The 21,197-nt window shown below is 47.5% G+C and overlaps 1 protein-coding gene across 3 annotated transcripts in view; it reads left to right on the top strand.

The window, feature by feature from the left end:
• The window catches only part of KIAA1549L (KIAA1549 like), a 230,017-nt gene that overhangs the window by 185,244 nt on the left and 23,576 nt on the right, over positions 1–21,197 (top strand). For all 3 annotated transcript variants that reach the window (XM_075927818.1, XM_075927820.1, XM_075927819.1), the window contains one exon: positions 15,485–15,832. In XM_075927818.1, the coding sequence (XP_075783933.1) occupies positions 15,485–15,832 (348 nt within the window). The remainder of the gene's footprint in view (positions 1–15,484; positions 15,833–21,197) is intronic.

A 21,197-nucleotide genomic window follows, 5' to 3' on the forward strand; every position in this document is an offset into this window, starting at 1 on the left:
CCTGTAATCCCTGAAGCCACATCCCTGATAGGGTTGGAGGAGGGGGTGCAGTGGAGAGTGGCAGAGTGATGTAGGGGTGAAAATAGGTGAAGCAAGGGTGGAGCAGGGGCTTTGCTTGGGGAAAGGGGAAGGACATCCCTCCCGCCAGGAGCCATAGTTGCAGTGGCTGTGTGCAGGCTGGCTTGTGGAACTGTTTGGGCTATAGATGGCCTGCGGGCCATGAGTTTGAGACCCCCAGTGTCGTTACAGACTGCATCATAATGCATGGGCATATAGGGAGTGAAAGAAGGTTGTGCAGGCAGTTTTAATTCTTGCACTTCCTAACTTTAGAGTGTTTGACATTACAACCTTAGTGAACTTTGAACATGGGCTTCTTTTTAAATACAGTATTTGCGCGCACACGCGAGTGAAAGTACTTAATGGTTTGTGCCTACAATGTTAAAGAATTTTAGAATACAGGCAGCCTCCGGGTTACGTACAAGATAGGGACTGTAGGTTTGTTCTTAAGTTGAATCTGTATGTAAGTCGGAACTGGCGTCCAGATTCAGTCTCTGCTGAAACTGACCAGCGGCTGACTACAGGAAGCCCGAGGCAGAGTTGCTCTGCCCCAGGCTTCCTGGAATCAGCCGCTGATCAGTTTCAACAGGCTGAATCTGGACGCCAGTTCCGACTTACATACAGATTCAACTTAAGAACCCCAGGCGTCCCCAAGTCAGCTGCTGCTGAAACTGATCAGCGGCTGATTCCAGGAAGCCCGGGGCAGAGCAACTCTGCCTCGGGCTTCCTATAGTCAGCGCTGGTCAGTTTCAGCAGCGGCTGACTTGGGGACGCCTGGGGCAGAGCAGCTGGGGTGCTGCTGGGTTGCTCCAGTAGCGCTGCTCCTTGGCGCTACTGGACCAACCCAGCAGCACTCCAGCTGCTCTGCCCCAGGCGTCCTGATTCAGCCGCTGCTGAAACTGACCAGCAGCGGCTGAATCAGGACACCTGTGGCAGAGCAGCTGGGGTGCTGCCGGGTTGGTCCAGTAGCGCCCAGAGCGGCGCTGCGGGACCAACCGGCAGTGCCCCAGCTGCTCTACCACATGCGTCCAGAAAAAAGCCTGGCCTGCGGGAGGAGGGGGGCGCACTAGCTGCCCCCCCCCAGCAGACCAGGGAAATGCGGGCGGCGGACCGCGGTCCCGCCGCCCAGGTCCTCCGCGTCTTTGCTCCGCGTCTCCCTGGTCTGCTGGTCTGCTGGAGACCAGCAGACCAGGGAGACGAGGAGCAAAGCCTCAGAGGACGCCGGCAGCAGGACAGCCGCGGCGCGTCTGGGCTGTCCCGCTGCCCGCGTGCTCCGCGGCTTTGCTCAGTGTCTCCCTGGTCTGCTGGAGGGAGCTCCTCCCCCCCAGCAGACCAGGGAGACGCGGAGCAGCTTTTCCCGCCCTGGACGATGTGGGCAGCGGGACCGAGGCGCATCTGGGCGTCTCGCCACTCCCGTCCTCCAGGGCGAGAAAAACCCCGTTCGTAACTGCGGATCCGACATAAGTCGGATCCGCGTAACTCGGGGACTGTCTGTACACATTATGTGACTACTCACATTTGAAGTTCTCTCTAAACAAACCTTGCATTATTTCCCTAGGAGGGTGGTGAAGCACTGGGATGGGTTCCCTAGAGAGGGGCTGGAATCTCCATCCCTAGAGGTTTTTAAGTCCCAGCTTGACAAAGCTTTGATTTAGTTGGGGGTGAGTCCTGCTTTGCCATGGGGTTGGACTCACTGACCTCCTGAGGTGTCTTCCAGCCCTAAGACTCTATGATTCTATGCCTCCTGAATCAGGGTAGCAAAAGAGTAAAATGGAGTTATTACGCAGTATTCACAGCCTTATTTGAAATCCTGCCCTTTAGTTATACCAGAAGATCTGGTCCTAGAGATGAAGTAAAAGATGGACAGGAAGATTTGGCAAAATAAGGGAGTGCTTCAGTATGTGGGGTATCCTTTAATCTGTGGAGAATCTCATATTTTGCGTGAGACTTAATTAACTACCAGCTGCCAAACACTGGCTTTTAGGTGAGGGAAGGAATTTGGCAATGTGAGAGAATATGTTCAGGAAAGTGTAAACCATGGTTAATTGATTTAAATAATTATTTAAATCACCAATTTTAATCGTAATTTAAATCAGCAAGCCAAAAACTTTGATTTAAATAATCATTTTAAATTTGTTTTGAATTTGTACTTTTTAGTTCTTTTCTTAAACAGAGTTAATACTTATTGGTTGATAGCCATTAAAGCATGTTGATTTGCAACCCAGTATAACCTTTGCACTCAACTTGGTACTTATTTTTCTTCCTAGGAATATATATCATAGGTATGCACATTTATTGAAGTATTTATACAGTTTACTATATATTTATTAAAAGTCTTAACTTTTACTTGTTTATTAAGTTAAAAAATAGTGAGTGCCACTTTGCCAACCTGGGACCATGTCTGGTTTCATGGGTACTGTGTGACTCCAATTGCAGTTTAGTTTGGTACTGTTAGCTGGGAGAATGCCTATAGTTATGGTGACAATATTTTCAAAACCAAAAATGGGAACACATGGTGTAAGGGCCCTACTAACAATCAAACATTAGTCATATCCCTGACCCCCAGGCTCCCACCCACCTGCCACAGGAAGTCCCAGCTGGGGGTAGTACTGCTGGGGTCAAGATGGAAACATGATTGGAAGTAAAGGGCACTATGGGCAGGATATGTGAGGTTGTTCTGCACAGAGACAGGATGTGTGAGTAGGCTTTGGTGTGTGGGACTGGTTGTGGTGGTGCTGTGCATGGGGGCAGGGTGTGTGTGGAGGTGCTGTGCGCGGGGGCAGGGTGTGTGTGGTAGTGCGGTGCGCGGGGGCATGGTGTGTGTGGAGGTGTTGTGCGTGGGGGCAGGGTGTGAGTTTCATGGGCAGCTGCTCCTGGCTGCAGAGGTCTCTGTGACCTGTGATCTGCACTGGTGCCAGCAGCTCAGAGTGGATAGCCCAGTTCTCCCACCTGGCCTGGTGACACCTCCTGACAAGTGGCCATGGGCAGCAGCTGAGCGCTGCGGAGCCAGGGTGGGGGTCAATCTCCTGATGCTGCGGGGTGCTCGGGCCGGGCGGGAAAGACACCCACCTATGTCCCCTTGTGGCAGGCTTTCCCCCTCCTCCTTTTCCTGGCGGCTGACATGCTGCTGCCTATTAATCATTCACCAGCCAGCGAGCGGCGGCAGGCTGCTCCTCACCACGCAGCCTCAGGTGGGAGAACTCGGCATGGCTCTGCCAGGATCCCGAGCCAGGCGGGCGGCCAGCGCCTGCTGCTCTGAGCCTGTCGGAGGGCAGAGGATGCTCCCACTAGTAGACGTTAGTGGACCTGTCTTTCATGAATGTGTCTGGTTCTTTTTTGAACTCTGTTACATTCTCGGCTCTCACAGCATTCCTTGGCAAAGAGTTGGGGGACCCTCTCCCAAAGAGAGACTCATGCCCACAACAGGACTGGTGGACCCCTCTGGGCCTAGGCTGCCCCTCAGGATTGGAATCCCTCGGCAGGGTTGGGGAAAGGTAGTGGGGTCTCCCTGTCCATCTGCTGCCAGAAGCCACCTGGCTGCAGGAAGCGCTCCCAGAATCTGGCCCCTGGCCCGAGTTTCTGTGGGGGCAGGACAGGCTCATGTGGATTCAGGTACTGGTCCTTGAGCCAGCAGTGCCACAGAGCACACAGCTGCTGCAGCCACGACTTCCCGTTGGGGATGTAGCCCACCAGGCCAAGCCCCTTTCTCTGCTCTGCCCTGTGCCTCCCGAGTCCTGCCCCGCCTCGCACCCCAGGGAGCCCCACACTGCTTTCTACGCTCAGCAGTTGCACAAGTACCTGTGACCACTGCAGGAAGCGCAGCTGGTCAAAGGCGCTGCTGGCCTTGGCCATTCCATGGGCGCCAGCCTGGATGCCCCACCCCACCCTGCTGAAGCCCTCATGCCCCTTGGCCCCACCCCAAGGGAGGGGCATGGGCCTGGGCTGGCTCTGCTGCCAGATCTGCCCTGCCCAGCCACCGCAGGGAAGGGCCGGGCTGGGGACTCGGGCTGGGGGCCCCCAGTCCACGGCAAAGGCTCTGCTGAGCTGAGGCATGGGCTGAAATGTGGCATTCTCTCGTGGCATCACCAGCATGCACGCTCCCTGCTGCTCACAGAGCCATGCAAAACACTGGTGCCGGAAGCCACCTCTGAGTACTCATGGTATCTTGTGGGAGGGGGAAGAGCAGTGTGCAGCCGCTTCTAGCTCTGTTTCAAGTCTCAGGGCTTTCCGGGACATTTCAGTGCTTTATGGGGACACTGGGTCAGGAGATTTAAATTTGGGACTGTCTGGTTGGCATACCTATAGTTAAATCATAGGATACGAGAAAGGAATTGGTAATGAACCCAGCAGGAAAGGCAAAAGAATGAGAGCTCAGTCTGAGATACACAGCTCCAAACACGGGCTGTGGGTGAATCTTTCCATCTTTTACCTTTTATTGGTTTCTTAATTTTCACTCATTGAATTGAGGCAGCTAGATAAACTGAAATGAAGGCCATGCACTTTCTGCATGGTCTGCTGTACCAAAATAGGGAGAGGAGACATTCATTAAGGGTTGGATCAGGTGCAATTTTATTATTAAACATCTGGGACTACCTGGCAGCTCTCATGTATAGTGCGGGTAACTCTCTCTGGTTTTCTCCCATAATTCAATTGGGGAGGGAGTGTCTTTGATAGCTGTCCTCCTCCCCATTTTCCACTCTGCTCCCTCCAGTGACTTAATTGCTGGGATCTTACCAATTGCCCCCTTCACATGAGGGATATGCTGGGCTATAACGATGGGGCGTTGGCTTCATGCTGTACCAGTTATAGGAGTTCCCAACTACTACCAGCTCACTCAATAAGGGGGTGTCTACACTGCACTGTTATTTCAAGATAACTAGCATTATTTCAAAATAACAATGCGAGTATCTACACAGCTATTCTGTTATTTCAAAATAATTTCAAAATAACAGATTGCTAATTCCAAAATCTTTAAACTCATGCTACGAGGAATAATGCCTATTCCGAAATAGCTATTTTGAAATAAGGCGTATGTAGATGCTCCACTGTTGCTGTTTCGAAATAGCCCCTCACCAGAGCCATTCTAAGTTATTCCTCCCCAGTGCCTCCTGGGGCTCCAAATCAAGATAGCATGTCTACATTAGGAGAGCCTGCCTTGGTCTAATTTTGATGCTTCCCTGCAGTGTAGACGTGCTATTTTGAAATAAGCTATTTCAGAATAACTATTCTGGAATAGCTTATTTCGAAATAAGTGTGCAGTGTGGACGTAGCCTTATTGAGTCCTTTCCCCCAAGATATTTATTCATCACTGTGTGCCTTCTTATATGAGGTATCTGCACTACAAAAATGCACTCCGGCTATGTCTACCCTGCAGGCTTCTTGCGCAAGAACGGCCGTTCTGCAGAGTGTCTACGCTGCACGCGTGTTCTTGTGCAAATAAATTTACAGTACAACGTTGGAACAGAGGGCTTCTTGCACGAGAGCTCTGATGCTCCATATGAGGAAGAAGCCTTTTTTGCACAAGAGGGCAGTGTGGACAGGCTGCCAAGAGTTTTTGCATAAGAACTGGCCTCCCAGGAAAAACCACAGGTGGCCGCTTGGACACTCTTCTACCTGCACTCACAGCTCGCTACTTCTGGTTGCCAGACCCCCCCCTTAAAGCCACATGCAGCCTGCAGATGCCGCATGTGGCTCTGCCGTACTGCACCCAGGAGCCCCAGGATGTCTGCTCCACAGACACCCCAAGAGCCTGCACCCTCCTCCCAGCAGCCATCCCAGGGCTACCAGCAGGCCCAGAGGGGCACCAAGTGATGTGCCCCTTGCTGGTCCAGGGCTGAGGTAGAGGCCCTGTAGGACCTGTGGGCAGAGGAGGAAACCCTCCACGACCCCTGATCCTGGCGCCGCAATGCTGATATCTTCGCCTACATGGCCCAGGTGCTCTCAGACCAGGGACATCCATCCCAGACCCTTGAACAGGTCCAGGCCAAGGTCAAGGAGCTGCACCTGGGCTACGTCAGGGCCACTGAGGGCGGGGGGGCAGGAACCGACACCTGCCCCACTACAAGTGCCTGCATGCCATACTGGGGGAGATGGCGGTGCAAGGGCCCTCGCCGGTGGTGGACACCGGCCTGCGTACCCCAGTGCTGAGGTCACCTGGCCTGGAGGAGGAGGGTGACCTGACCACGGGGTCCAAGGATGAGAGAAGTAGGAATAAGAGATCCTCCGGAATAGGGCTTTATTCCGGAGGATCGGGCCAGTAGAGGTAGCCTACTTTGAAGTAGGAATAAGAGATCCTCTGGAATAGGGCTTTATTCCAGAGGATCGGGCCAGTCTAGACGCTCTTTTCCGGCTTATCTACAAGCCGGAAAAAAGCGGCGGACATCTTTATTTAAATCCCGCGGGGGATATTTAAATCCCCCACGGATTTCCCTATTCTGAAGTTTAAAATTAGCATGCCCCTTTCGGAAAAGGGGCCAGTGTAGACGTAGCCATAGGGTTTATAGCTTATTACAACAATGTCTTTATTAAGCCCATAATTTTTAGTGTTCAGCAAAACTATGAATTTAGATTCCCAAATTCTTTTGAAGGTGTTTTGTTGGTTTCCTTTGAGATTGAGGATTGAGATGTCAGGTATAGAGTGATTGTTTTATGAAAGGTGCACAGGTATGGGTGATAGTGTCTTCCTTGATCACTTGTCTGGGTGAGTTCATTTGAGGGCATAGTAATTGTTTCTCCCATGTAGCTTTGGGGCATTCAGTGCATTGGATGAGATATGCCACATGTTGTGATAATCATAGAACTTAAAAAGAGCTCAAGATGTCATCAGCTCCAGTTCCCTGCACTCATGGCAGGGCCAAGTACCCTGTACACTATCCTTGACAGGTGTTTGTCTAACCTACTCTTAAAAATCTCCATTGATGAAGATTCCACAACCTCCCTAGGCAATTTATTCCACCTAGACAGGAAAATTTTCCTGCAAGTCCCACTTACACCTTCCTTGCTGCTTCTTGTTCAATCATCAGAGGTTAAGGAGACTTTTTCTCTCTCCTCCTTGCAGGGCTGTAACAAGGGCGAAGCGAGTGAGGCACTTGCCTCAGGCGCACAGCTGAGGGAGCGCAGCTGCCGCCCGCCCCATCCACCAGTCCCCTCCCCTGAAGCAGCTGTCGGCTCTCGCTCCACTGGGCTAAGGGCTAGGTGGGAGTCTCCCGGTGTCTTTGCCAGTGGGTACCCTGCCCGCACGCAGCACAGGGACGGGCTGCTCTGCCTCGCCCGAGGAGTAGCAGGGCGCGGCGATAGGTCGGTGGCCCCGCCGTACAGGCCTGGCTTGCCCTGTGCGCGGTGCCACTCAGTGCGTCCACGGGCCTGAGCGCACCCCGGCTGCTCATTTCCTGCGGTGCCTGCTCTGCTGCAGGGAAGAGCTGCCGCTTCTGAGCTGGCGGGAGTCACCAGCTGGGCCTCTTCCCCTCTCGCGCCTCTCTGCAGCTACCTCTTGCGGCGCCCCGCCATGCGGAGTCACTCTCCCCGGCCGCCGCTGAGAACAGGACTCTCTCAGCCCAGGCCAAGCTTTTGTCAAGTGCCAGACTCCAGGGAAGGGGGGCGGGTGTCGGGGTCCATTCCAATGGATCTGGCTTTGGCCCATGGTCTGCCTGTTGCCCACGCCTGGGGGGTATTCTGCCCAGTGTCCCCGTTGGGCCGCCACACTCGCTGCGGCCCCTCAAAGTCACTCTGCTCCTTTCTGTCTTCCCTTTGGGCGAGGGAGGGGGAAGGGGAGTGGGTAGGGGGACCCGGGCCCGCCCTCACCTCCGGGCCCCAACCCAGGGCCCTAGGGGTCAGAGAACACCGACCCTTTAAGGCTGGAGCGGGATTCCGCTCTGCAAGTCTCCAGCCACATGGGACAAGCCTGCCCTGGGTTCCTTCCTACCCCTCCCTTTCTCTCAGACTGGGGTACCTGGTTCTCCGGCGGCTCCAGCCGGGACACCGTCTGCTTCCCCGGGGGGTGCCGCCTCAGCCCGTAGCTCGGCCGCGGGCTGCTCCTCTCCTGGCCAGGGGGGGGGGGGGGTCAGACCGCTCCCCCCCCCCCCACAGGTGGACCCGCCGGCTCTTTGTGCTGCCTGTGGGGTGCCTCCTCCGGCTCTCCTCTGTCTCCTGCTCCGGAGGGCAGTCCCCCTCTTCCCCCCCCCCCGCAGTCGCGCTGCAAGCGTTTAAAGCACCCGGCGTTTGGAGCGAGCATGTGCCGCACAGGCGCGGGGGAGGTGCCCGGCAACCGGGATTCCCGGGTGCCGCGTCTGCCCAGTGGCGGAGCGTCCGCGCTCCGTCACAGGATCAATGAATCTAGACTTATAATGGCTTAAATACAGAGTTGTAGTTGAGTACCTGATTTATTTCAGCATTAGGTATTAATAGATCTCTTGTGGGTTTCTAGTCATTGACACTATTAAGGGCCTGAGGAAATAAATCAGGATTATGGCTATTAATCTGGAAAGAGGGAGCATTGCAACCTTTGAGACTTTTTTATTTGTATCTGTAAACAAAAACATCCATATTTTATAGTTACTGTACTGGAATTCCCTTGTTTGTTCATCCTCTACATAAATAGAGCAAGGAGGGAGGAAATATATTTGAACAAATGATTTTTGGTGCAGTGTCACATTAACCATAGGCTGCTAAAATAGAAATCAGTCTTTTGTTTTCTAGCATTTGTGAGACTTGGTCCAATGTAGTGATCTGTTTAATTCCATAGTCCATTGGGGTTTTTTCCCCTTGAGAATTAAGCTATGTCAAAGCAAGAATGGAATTTGGACCCTCTCAGAAACAACTGCAGGTTCCTGTCTTTTCACCATTGCATTCTATGCTGTAAATTCCAATTTAAAAAAAGATGATAAATGTTGATTACATTGTACAGGAACTGAATGGTTCCTTGTGACCTGAGTTATTGAGAAGACTCTCTCTCTCTAGTCACATGTGGGCTATGTCTACACTGGCACCCTTTTCCGAAAATGCTTAAAACAGAACAGTTTTCCGTTATAAGTATTTCTGGAAAAAAGCGCATCTACATTGGCAGGATGCTTTTCCGGAAAAGCACTTTTTCCGGAAAAGCATCCGTGGCCAATGTAGACGCGCTTTTTCGGAAAAAAGCCCCAATCGTCATTTTCGCGATCGGGGCTTTTTTTGTGGAAAAGACTACTGTGCTGTCTACACTGGCCCTTTTCCGGAACAGTTTTTCCTAAAAATGACTTTTGCCCGAACGGGAGCAGCATAGTTTTTCCGGAAAAACACTGACAGTTTTACAGTAGATCGTCATTGCTTTTCCGGAAAAGCAAGCGGCCAGTGTAGACAGCTGGCAAGTTATTCTGGAAAAGCAGCTGCTTTTCCGGAATAAGTGGCCCAGTGTAGACACAACCGTGGTGTTAACAGATTTGCCCATTACTCTGGGGTATGCTCATTTATTAGGGTTACTCTTATGGGACGGGGAGGTTAATAATTCTATCTGAGTGCTGCTTGTGCTACTTGTGCTCTCAAATGGAACTGAATTCTCCCTGATGCCAAATCCCTTCCAATGGAGCTCTCCAGCAGGAACTGTGTTCCCCAGGACGGGAATCTTCCCACCCTAGACGCAGACGAACACTCCCATCTATTAACAGAGCACGTCTGAGAGGACCAGTTAATCAGCACTCACAATTGAACCCCTGGACTCAGCAGGCTCGGTTGCACAGCAGTGCCAAGTTATGACCCACATGTGTCCTTGCATTCAGGGAGCTGGTTTAACAGCACTTTCAGCTGCCACCCTTATATGCCCCAAGGATCAACACCTCCCTACCCCTACTTTCCCACCACAACCGTTCTCCGTGGGAGAGTCTGTGCTGTGTACTTTTCAATTTGATCACTTTGTGTAAGTGACTAAGTAAGAGCTGCAGTCTCTTTAAAATATGGCTCCTTATCTCTGGAACAGTAGAGCTGCAGTTTGCAACTGGGGCACAGATTTCATTTTTGCACCTGCATAAATAGATTGCTGCTCTGAAAAATAAAATGCAGTGCATCTGCTAATTCAAATGATGGCTCTTCTTTCCCTTCAGAACTCCTTGGCTGTGTCTAGACAACTTGCCAGCTGTCTACACTGGCTGCTTGAATTTCCGCAAGAACACTGACTTTCTACTGTCTGAAATCAGTGTTTCTTGCGGAAATACTATGCTGCTCCTGTTCGGGCAAAAGTCCTTTTGCGCAAAGCTTTTGCGCAAAAGGGCCAGTGTAGACAGCTCAGATTTGTTTTGCGCAAAAGCGCGTCTAGATTGGCATGGACTTTTTGCGGAAAAGTGTCTGTGCCAATCTAGATGTGCTTTTCCGCAAATGCTTTTAACACAAAACTTTTCCGTTAAAAGCATTTGTGGAAAATCATGCCAGTCTAGATGTAGCCCTTGAGTTTAGGTTAAGGGGGGAAAGCATCAAGCAAATGAACAGATTTAAAGTAGTCTCAGTCTTGCATCCATCCCTGTTTGACTAACACATTTTGTTCATTTATAATACAGCAGGCTTGAGGGGGGATTTGATAGCAGCCTTCAACTACCTGAGGTGTGTTCCAGAGAGGCTGGAGAGAGGCTGTTCTCAGTAGTGGCAAATGGAAGAACAAGGAGCAATGGTCTCAATTTGCAGTGGGGTGAGATCTAGGTTGGATATTAGGGAAAACTATTTCCCTAGGAAGGTGGGGAAGTGCTGAAATGGGTTACCTAGGGAGATGGTGGAATCTCCATTTCTAGAGGTGTTTAAGTCCCAGCTAGACAAAGCCTTGGCTGGGATGATTTAGTTGGGTTGGTCCTGCTTTGGGCAGGGGGCTGGACTTGATGACTCCTGAGGTCTCTTCCAGCCCGAGGATTCTGTGATTCAGGCTGTTCTAACTTACTCCAGACGTAACCAGACCCTAGCATTCAGCTAACAGAAAGGTGACAGAACACCACATTATATCTTTTAAGCACTGTGAGCAGAACTCATTCCCATCCTTAGCTGATGGTAATTAACATAGCTCCACGGAGGTCAATAGACTCATGCTACAGGTTGGACCTCCCTGGTCCGGCACCCTTGGGACCTGATGGGTACTGGATGAGGAATTTTTCTAGACCAGGGGAGGTCATTTCAGGCCCGCTGCTGCTGCCCCCCGGCTCCTCCCATGGGCTTACTGGCTCTCCCCACAACCCAGATGAGCCACATACCAGCTCTCTGCTCCCCCCATGCAGCCCAGAGGAGCCCCACACCACCCCCCTCACAGCTCAGCTAAGCCACAGGTTGGCTTACAGCCCCCCCTTGTAGCCCAAATGAGATGTGTACCAGCCGCTGGCTCTCCCTGCCCTCGCAGTCCAAATGAGTCACATGCCAGCTCGGGCCCACACCCCCTCTGCACTGCACCAGGATTCTCTGGTCCTGGAATGTCTGTGGTCATGCCGGACCAGAGAATCCTGGACTTTAAAGGTGCAACCTGCAGTCGTTTACATGAACTGAGGATTTGTAATATCTTTATATTTAAATGAAAGGCTGAGCTCCAGTCTTGTAAATCTCTATGGCCCCATTGAACAGTGTGCTCTAGATATTCCCTAGTACTGTCAAGCCTGGGAGCAGAAGCAGCAGTGGATTGGGGGAGCCTACTGCTGGGAAACACTAGGCCTTTATTGAACATGAAGACTGCAGTGGAGTAAGAGTTGCTGGGCTACCCCATGTGTTATACTGGGTCTCAAACCCCTGATCGTGAGTCCCCAGGTGGTCACGGCAGCCTGACCCCCACCCACTGCCTGCTGAAACTTGATAGGCCAAGAAGCTAGGAGGCAGGCTAGCCAGCGCACCACTCTCAGATGCCCTGCTCAGCTCATCCAAACCTATTATTTAGGCTAGAAGAGGTATAGGAAATTTGTCCACTCAACAACGTGGATTTCCTGTTGTGTTTGTGATGGGTGAGGACTCCCTTGGGACTGTCACCTGATGTGCTGAGTCCCCCATTGAGCCTGCTTTCCCTGACAGCCTGGGCGCACGCTGTAATCCTGTCTTGTTGGGCCCAGACAGGGACATCCCTCCAAGGCTGCCGAGCCAGGCTGAAAGCAGTCCAGTGTGAGACTTTCCTAATACGCAATTACACAGCCCCTTTGGAGATGAACACTAAATAAATCCACCGTATGCTGTATAGAGATCTATACAATATAAGCTCATGAAATTCTCCCTCTTTCTCAATGAAGAGACACACACAGACTGTTTGCCCCCACCCCTATCCCAGTAACAATTACTTACACTTAAGCTACATCTAGAGTGCCCCCTCTTGTGCAAGAAAATACGCAAATGAGGCGAGGTGGTGAATATTGCTGTGCCTCATTTGCATAATTAAAGGCTCCGTTTTTGTGCAAGAGGCTTTTGCGCAAAATGGAGCTGTTTACATGGCTCCGTTTTGTGAAAAAAACTCTCTTGCGCAAGAGCCGTTCTTACTGAAAAAAGCAACAGAACGGCTCTTGTGCAAGAGGGGTTTTTTTTTTTGCGCAAAACGGAGCCATGTAGATGGTTCCTTTTTGCGCAAAAGCCTCTTGCGCAAAATGGCAGCTCATTAAATATGCAAATGAGGTGCAGAGATATTCACCGCTTTGCCTTATTTGCATATTTTCTTGCTCAAGAGAGGGCAGTCTAGATGTAGCCTTAGTCTATTAATAAACAAAAGTAATTTCTTATATAAAAAAGATAGGACTTGAGTGGTCACAGAACAAAGTAGGTTATTAAGCAAAAAAGTGCAAATTAAACGTAACACACTAAGTTACAAAGTTCTTGCCCTACATGTGGTTCCAGTAATCACTGCCCAGACTGGATGCTTTTAGAGTCTGGGTCCAGTCTTCCTCCATGTTCAGCCTTAGATATTTCCAGCAGTAATCTTGGGTGGAGACCCAGGGGAGAACTGATGACCTGGGTTACCCCATTCCCCGCACTTAAATAGGGGGAGGGATAGCTCAGTGGCTTGAGCATTAGCGTGCTAAACCTACAGTTGTGAGTTCAGTCCCTATGGAGGCTATTTAGGGATTGTGGCAAAAATTTGTCAGGGATGGGTATTTGGTCCTGCTGTGAAGGCAGGGGACTGGACTTGATGACCTTTCAAGGTCCCTTCCAGTTCTAGGAGCTAGGCAATCTCCATTAATTTAGGATCTGCCTAAGGTGGGAAGTCTTTGTTCCAAGTTGGACCCTGCCCAGCTTCTCATGAAAAAGTGCAGAATCCAAGATGGATTTCAGTATTGTGTTTATTTATTAGCACTTAAAGTCTATTTAGCACAGTTTGAACCTCCCAAATCTGGGACTCTGGTCCAGTAACATCTGCGGTCTGGCAGGGCCACAGATGTTGCTGGATCGAAGAGCCCTGGAGGCCAGGAGTGGGAGCCGGCTGGGAAGCCCTTCCTGGGCCAGCAAGTGACTGGGCTGGGTGGTGGCTGGGTAGCCCCAGCCAGGCAATCCCTGGTGTCAGGGCTGGCAACTCTGGCAGGGGAACCCTGGGGAACCCCAGGCAGCAGTGTGGCCAGTGGCAGGGTGGGTACACTCAGCCTTAGGAGCCCTAGCACTGGGAGAGGAGCCTGGGAGCAGGACAGCAGCCTGTAGGGGAGCATTGACACCCTCCCCCCCGGTCTGACAAACTCCCTAGTTTGGGACTGCTCAGGTGCTGGACCAGGAAGGTCCAACCTGTATTAAATGTCAGCCCTTCACTTGCTGAAGTAAAGTGCCTGGCTGTCCACTGCCTTAGCTCTTATGCAGTCATTGTAAACCCGGGGAAAGGGGGAAAATGCAACCAAATGAGAATGGTCATGTTCATAATCAGTTTACCCCGCTATAAGTGACTGCCCCAAGTGCAAGGCAGTGCCGAATAATACACGTAACAGCTTTTTATAATGGGTAGCTTCGGTTCTTGGGAACTATTAAGCAGCATCACGCTTTGAAAAGAAGAATGTAACAAATATTCCTTGATATGAAGTAAGGTTCTTTGCTTTAGTATAGCTCTGTCATTTACTGCCATGCTTTCAAAAGCAGACCCCTAAATTACCCTTATACAAATACATGTGTGGGGCTTCACAGGTTACTGCGCTCATCAAATGTGCTGTTTCAAACCTTGGAGTTTGTGCGCTTAAATCTTTGCAAGACTGGTCCCTTTGGGCCTGATTTTCTGAGTTTCTCTAGCTCTATTTGACCTCCTTTAGAGTTTTAGGTGTTTGTCCTTTCTGAACTCTGGACTTATATGCAATTGTATTGGTAAGTGGATATTTTGCCCAGTGTGTTACCTGTTTGTGACTGCAAACATACATTTTGAATATAGTGTGTCAAAACTGCTCCTAAAATGTTCAATAATCATAATGTCCTTGAGATTACCTACTCCTCATATATTATTAATTCATTATTATTATGTAGTTTTATTATGGAGGGCTCCAAATGTGAATGGAATCCCATTGTATTGGATGTCATACAAATACAGAAAAGAAATCATCCCTGCTCTGAAGGCTTTAAATCTAGACACAGGCCATCCCTGCTATAAGTTGCCCTGGTTTGCATTCACTCCACACTAAAGTTGTTGATGTTTGTAGGAACTGATACATTATAAGTCCTCCCATTCCCCGCTCTTAAGTCATGCAAAAAAAACCCCAAAACCCCAAATTTGCGCAAATGGAAGTCAGCCGCAGGAGAAAATTCTCCACTTTAAGTTGTTTTGCTATAAGTCCAGGGTTTTTTGAATGTATGTTAGTCTTGTAGCGAGGACAGCCTATAATAATGTTTCAAAATTATTAAAAGTGCTTAACTCTTTCATATTAGTGCCATAAATGCATCCTATGTATTTTCCTGTTATTTGGAAGTCTAGGCTACAGTCACAGTCTACTATTTACTGAGGGTGCATCTACACGGCACCGTTAGCTTGGAATAAGATACGCAATTTGAGTTATGCAAATTATGAATCTTATTTTGATCTAATTTCGAAATACCTTATTTCAAAATAAATCACTATTCCGAAACATCCCTTAACCCTCGTGGAAGGAGGGCTACAGGGACATCAGAATAGCATGCCCATTATTATGAAATCTTTTTAAAAATAACAGGCATGCTCAAAAGATGCAGAATAGCTATTTTGGGATACTGGAAGTATCTTGAAATAGTGCCGCAGTCTAGACGTACCCTGAATGACTTGTGCTGGATACACAAGATGCTTAATGTCACTTAAACCAAACTTTTTACACTAATTTTTTACACTTGCTATGCAGAAATGCTGGGCAATCACAGTTGCAACTGGTATAAACATTATAGTATATAGTCTCATGTATTGTACCATTTTGTGCATGGACATGAGAAAATTCTATTTTATCTGTATTGGAGAAAATATGTAAAAAACAAGACTCCTGTTCTGATGTATATGTACATAAAATGCTTTTACTTTATCCAACAGACTGAACCTGAAATGACAGAAGAAACAAATGTTGACCATGTCAATGAACCTCAAAGTTATACCAGATCCCGTCAGGCTAAAGGTCATTCTGAGACATCTACTTTAAGTTCTCAGCCTTCTATTGATGAAGTTAGACATCAGATGCATTTGCTATTGGAAGAGGCATTTAGTCTGGCATCTGCAGGTCATGGAGGGCAGAACAGACAAGATGCTCACAGTTCAGCACAACACATGTCATATTCTGAAGTTGTGACCAGCGCCCCTGGTACCATGACCCGGCCCAGAGGGGGAGTACAGTGGGTGCCAACATACAGACCGGAAATATATCAGTACAGCTTACCAAGACCAGTAAGTTAAAATATTGCTTACAGTACTATCATGAAGATACTTGTGTTCTAGGCTATAGTTTTTAAATCAAGAGCCCCATGTACATGTGCATGAAACACATATGAACTTGTACAGGTTGAACCTCTCTAGTCCAGCATCATCCTTGGTCTGGCATGATTTTAGATAGCTGGATGTCCACTTATCATGGGTGGGGCCAAGTTTTCTGCAGTCCCATGAAGTTTGTTTATAGCCACCAGTCCTGGCTCTCAGTGATCTGTGCTGTTATTTAGCTCTAATTTATCCCTAAATGTCTTCTAAGAGCCCAGTAAGCAGTGGAAGTGTTGGTAATGCTGCTAGACAATATTGACCTTCCATAGTTTAGCAAGTTCTCTGATTCAGCACCGGTCAGGTGCTGGACTAAAGAGATTCAACCTGTTTTTCTGATAACTATATGCACATATGTAAGTTAGTGCATGCATACACACTTAAAAGAAGATTCCTTATATCCAGTTTGAATAATGGGCCTCGCCTCTGTATTGTTCACATAATAGTGTGAAGTAGTACTTCCTTATGTTTTAAATCTATTGTCTATTCATTCTTGTGGGTGACCCCTGATTCCTGTATGATATGAAGAGGTAAAATAACACTTTTCTAGTCACTTTCTCTACACCATTCATGACTGTATAGACCTTTATCATATCCTCCCTCAGTGTCTTTCCTAGGCTTGTGTAAGTCCAGTCTTTTAATCTCTCCTTATATGAAAGATGTTCCATACCCCTAATCATTTTTGCTGCTCTTCTCTGTACCTGGTTCCTGTCTCAGATTTCCTATGTGACCTTGGGCAAGTTTATCTGTGCTTCATTTTTCTTATCCGTAACATGTAGATATTTCCCTGCCTCTCATGTATTGAAAATATAAAGTGATGAATGACTGAAGTATCTAGGTAGCAATATTGGAACTGCTCTCCATGCTCATGGTTGGCAATCGCTCCTTTAAACTCCTCTGAACTCTCAGATACTTTATCTAAACTTCACAAAACAAACATTTTCTTTCACAATTATCATCTGCACAGCTACACCCGAGTTTTGTCTGGTGAAGTAAACTGAACAGCTGCCCAACTTTTGGCAACAAAACCAAATAAATAGGCCATGTAAGAATGTAAAATTTCTGAAAACACATAGGATTATGCTTCAGAAAGGAAAAAAGCAAAAGGCACATTTTTTTCAGCAGTACATGTTTTTCTGAAAGAAGACATTTCAAGAGTCCTAATAGAAATGGAGATTCCTGACTCTGTCTGTATTTAAGTAAATTATACTAGGACTACTCATTGTTTTTAGAAATATATTGTCATTAGGGGCTACACCCTCTATTTGCTACGCTTGCCTACCCCCTCTCTCTGGCCACTTTTGCTTTGCTGAGAGAACCTGTTGACACTGATGACTTGATGAAGTTATTCTGTTGCCTGGCAGGAACATTCTGTCATCCGTCAGGAAAAACTTTTTTATATATAAAGAGAGACAATTCCGAATCATCATTGCTATGATTACCTTCTATGGTAAGGAGAGTATACCAGTAAGGACTGCTTTTCCTGAACTATCCTTCAGAGATAACTTGAAGCCAGGGGCATTAAATGCTCATGTTCAGGCAAATAGTGTTTAAATCAGAATAAAGTTACTCCTGGCACTTGGAAATTGCTTTACTGCAGTTCATACTGCATTTGATCATGTTTTATGGTTGGAATCTGATTAAGTTGTGCTGATCACCATGGGTATGTCTAGACTATGTGGCTCCATTGACAGAGCCATGTAGATGAGTTTACTAGACATAGGAAACTGAAGTGGTGATTTAAATAATCGCCGCTTCATTTACATCAAAATGGCTGCTGCACTGTGCTGATCAGCTGTTTGGCGGCACAGCGTGGCAGCCATTTTGATGTAAATGAAGCGGCGATTATTTAAATCAACCCTTCATTTTACTATGTCTAGTAAACTCATCTACATGGCTCCATCGACGGAGCCTCGTAGTATTGACATACCCCATGTGTCCTATCAAATTACTTTTATAGTTGAACAGATCTTTTAAAGTGAAATAAATAAGTTATATGGCTATGTATTTTTGAATAGAGACTAATCATGCTGTTCTCTGAATTCATGTTTTATAAAGAGGATCTGCAGCATTTTCACTAAGATTTGATAATTTCTCCAATGTAATAAGTACTGGAAAAATTATGTTAAAATGCCATTCTTGTTTTTCTAAGTACATTGAGTGTTTTGCTGTGCGACTCCAATAAAATCCCATAATAAGGGCTTTATAAGCTTTTTCAGGCAGCTCATGCAGCTGCAAAGGTCAGCTGGAACCTGTATTTAAGTGTTTGGCTATGGGGCCAATATCTTTTTTCCCCAACATCCATTTAAGGATGCTAATGGTATGGTTTCCACTTTTGAAACCCTGAAAGCTGACTGAAACAAGCTGAGAACTGTAGTCTGAAAAATTGAAGTAATTTTTCTGGCAGTCAAAACTGAAAAACACAGACTAACAGAGCCTTGTATGTTAGGACTTTGGGCAAGCTACCATCTCTGATTCTGACATGAGAACTAAGACTAATTACAGGGAACTGGTCCGGCTTTGACTAGTTGATATTCAGCCAGCATCTCAAAGATTAGAAACCTCTGCTGATTATTGAAGCAAATGCCACTCGATATCAATTTCATAAACATTTACAGCTATTAAAATCAGGGAAACATATCCCCAAAGCTAAACTACTATTAATAATAAAATTAAACTTGAACTATTAAACCGAAATCAAATCAAGGTAAAATCAGCTTAGTATCTGTATTGGATTGGAATCACTTTCGTTAAATAGATTAATCCAATAATCAACCTAATAAATCTTAAGAAGGGATGTAAAGATTTGGCCATTCATCTGTATAAGATTCTAGGGTTGTCACTTTGAAGCCCAGGATATCTGAGTCAGGGCAAAGTGATGAAAAAGCTACAAGCATGGTTAAGAGTTTCTCTTCATTCAGAATATTACCAGGTTGAATCATCACTGGGTTTTCTGGTCTGTTACCATCTGATTTAAGTTTTCTGCTATTTTAACTTCATGAATTACTCTCAGGCTATAATAAGGCATCTGTGTGTGTCATGCCAAGAATCCTAGAACATTTTGCTATCTGAGGTAATTTAGCTAATCACTACTCTTACTCTACAGCTTATTTGCATGCAATAGATTAATTGGTTGTATGAGAGAGACTGCAGAGATGGTGGATTACTTGACCTGACTTCCACACCTATATGTTTGCCCCTCCCCACAAATATCCTAACGTGACCCCCTTTAGACACAAATCAACACAACCACCAGCACACACAATAACCCCAAACTCATAGACCGGGGTAGGCAATAATTTTTTCAGGGGGACACTTCATGAATTTTGGTCCGTCAAGTGAATTTCTGGTTACATCTCCCAGAATGGGCGGAGCCTGGGGTGGGGTTGGGGACTAGCCTCCCCCGAAGAGTTGTCTAGGGCCAGAGGCTTTGAAGTAAAAACAGAGCAAAGATCTTGTAACTACCGGCCCCACTACTGCTGCATTGCCATTTGGGGTTGCTGTGGCTATTTTAAAGGCTTGTGGCTCTGGCCCCTGCCAGGGTAGCACCGTGACCAGGAGCCGTGAGCCATTTAAATAGGATCCTGCTGCCTGAGCCATCTCTTGGAAATTCAGTGGAAGGGGCAGCAGGATAGAAATAGAAAGTAACCAGACGCAGTCCATGGGCTGGATCTGGCCCCCAGGCCACATCTTGCCCTGAGTTGTCATAGGCCCTCTCTGCAACTTATACCTCTCATTTGCCATCGTCACCAATGCACCCAACTTTCACAGCACAGCCACCCTACATGCTAGAATTTGAAGGCTAGAATATTGCAGTGGGTAGGATTGCATAGAGCCTGCTGCAAGCATCTTCTCTGTTTGGAATGTCACAGGGTCCGTCATTACTGGGAGGCGCAGCTGGTTACTGGCCAGATTTTTTGTTCTTAGTGATTTTCTGGTTTTCTGCTTTAAAGCATGTGGATTTACAAATTATAGGTCTGCAACAACATAGGGTCTCAACTACTAGTTTGATTATAATCTGCAACTCAAAAATTTCACCCAACTCCATTGACTCGATAACTTGGAACAGGTTAATATTAATGTATGAACTGCAATGTTACAATTACAAGCCTTTCTCCTTAGTGTGAGCTGTATTCATCCTCCCCACTATTCTTGTACTCTGCACTCCAGAGTCTCACCGCAGCTATGGACCCTTTGAATTACTGGTTTACCCTCTTCAAGACTTTGAGAGAGTCAAAGCAAGTAATCCAGATGTTGCAAAGGAATTTCTGAACTAGTTGATTCCCAGAGGCAGCGCAAGAAATATGCATATCTATAGAAAAATAACAAAACTCACATGTTCATTCCTGCCTCAGTTTCCTCTCTCACCAAAATGTCCTTTGGCTTTTAATAGCCTTCCAGGACAGTCAGGATTCCCCCTTTCCATCTACCCAAGTCTGTGTTCGGTCACTCCACCTTCACTGAAAAGGGGAGAGTCTTTTGATAAGGTTTCATTGCCCTCTGTCAGGTGACTCCTCTAGCTTCCAGTGACTCATCAGGTGATTCATTGCCCTCACTTATTTGCCTCTGCTGGGAGGAATCCCAGTCCAATATGGAGGTTAATGCAATAGTGAAGACACCTTACTGTTTATGAACAAAATGTTATTAGTGAATACCATGGAGTTTATAGCCTGATATAGCAATAGGCTATGTTTACACTAGCAAAGTGTGGCAATGCAAGTGCTGTTGACAGACAGGAGTTACCAAAACTGGAAACAAGTCAAACCAGTTTTTCTGGTACCTGGTGTCCACAACTCCTGGCCACATCTGCAGCTCCCGAGACAACAGAAAGAGCAAGCACAGAGCCTTGCGTCATCTTCACCCGCTAAGCACAGTGGGAATGTGCAACATAGCATTAGGCGTGATGGGAATGTGAAAAATGTCCCATCAGCCATCTGCTTTCTTCCCAGATGTCCCTGGGGTTTTCTGGATTTTGCGACAACTCGAGCAATCGTGGCAAGAAAACAAGGATCCCAGCCCTTTGGCCCTTACAGTGTGCATTGTGCAGAAGACATCACACATTGCGGTGTACCTAATTACAGATCTACTAGCGGACAACAATGATGAATACTCATCAGAGTCAGGAAATTCATCAGCTTCATCAGAATCTATTTCAGATTCATCAGACTTAGATGATGATGGATTTACATCTAATTTTGTTATGGCAGACCTGAGATACCCATTGGATCATCACTTTTGGGCCAGGGAAACCAGCTGTGAGTGGTGGGACTGCATTGACATG

The sequence above is a fragment of the Pelodiscus sinensis genome, chromosome 4 (genome assembly GCF_049634645.1).
Source record: "Pelodiscus sinensis isolate JC-2024 chromosome 4, ASM4963464v1, whole genome shotgun sequence".
Taxonomy (NCBI): Eukaryota; Metazoa; Chordata; order Testudines; family Trionychidae; genus Pelodiscus; species Pelodiscus sinensis.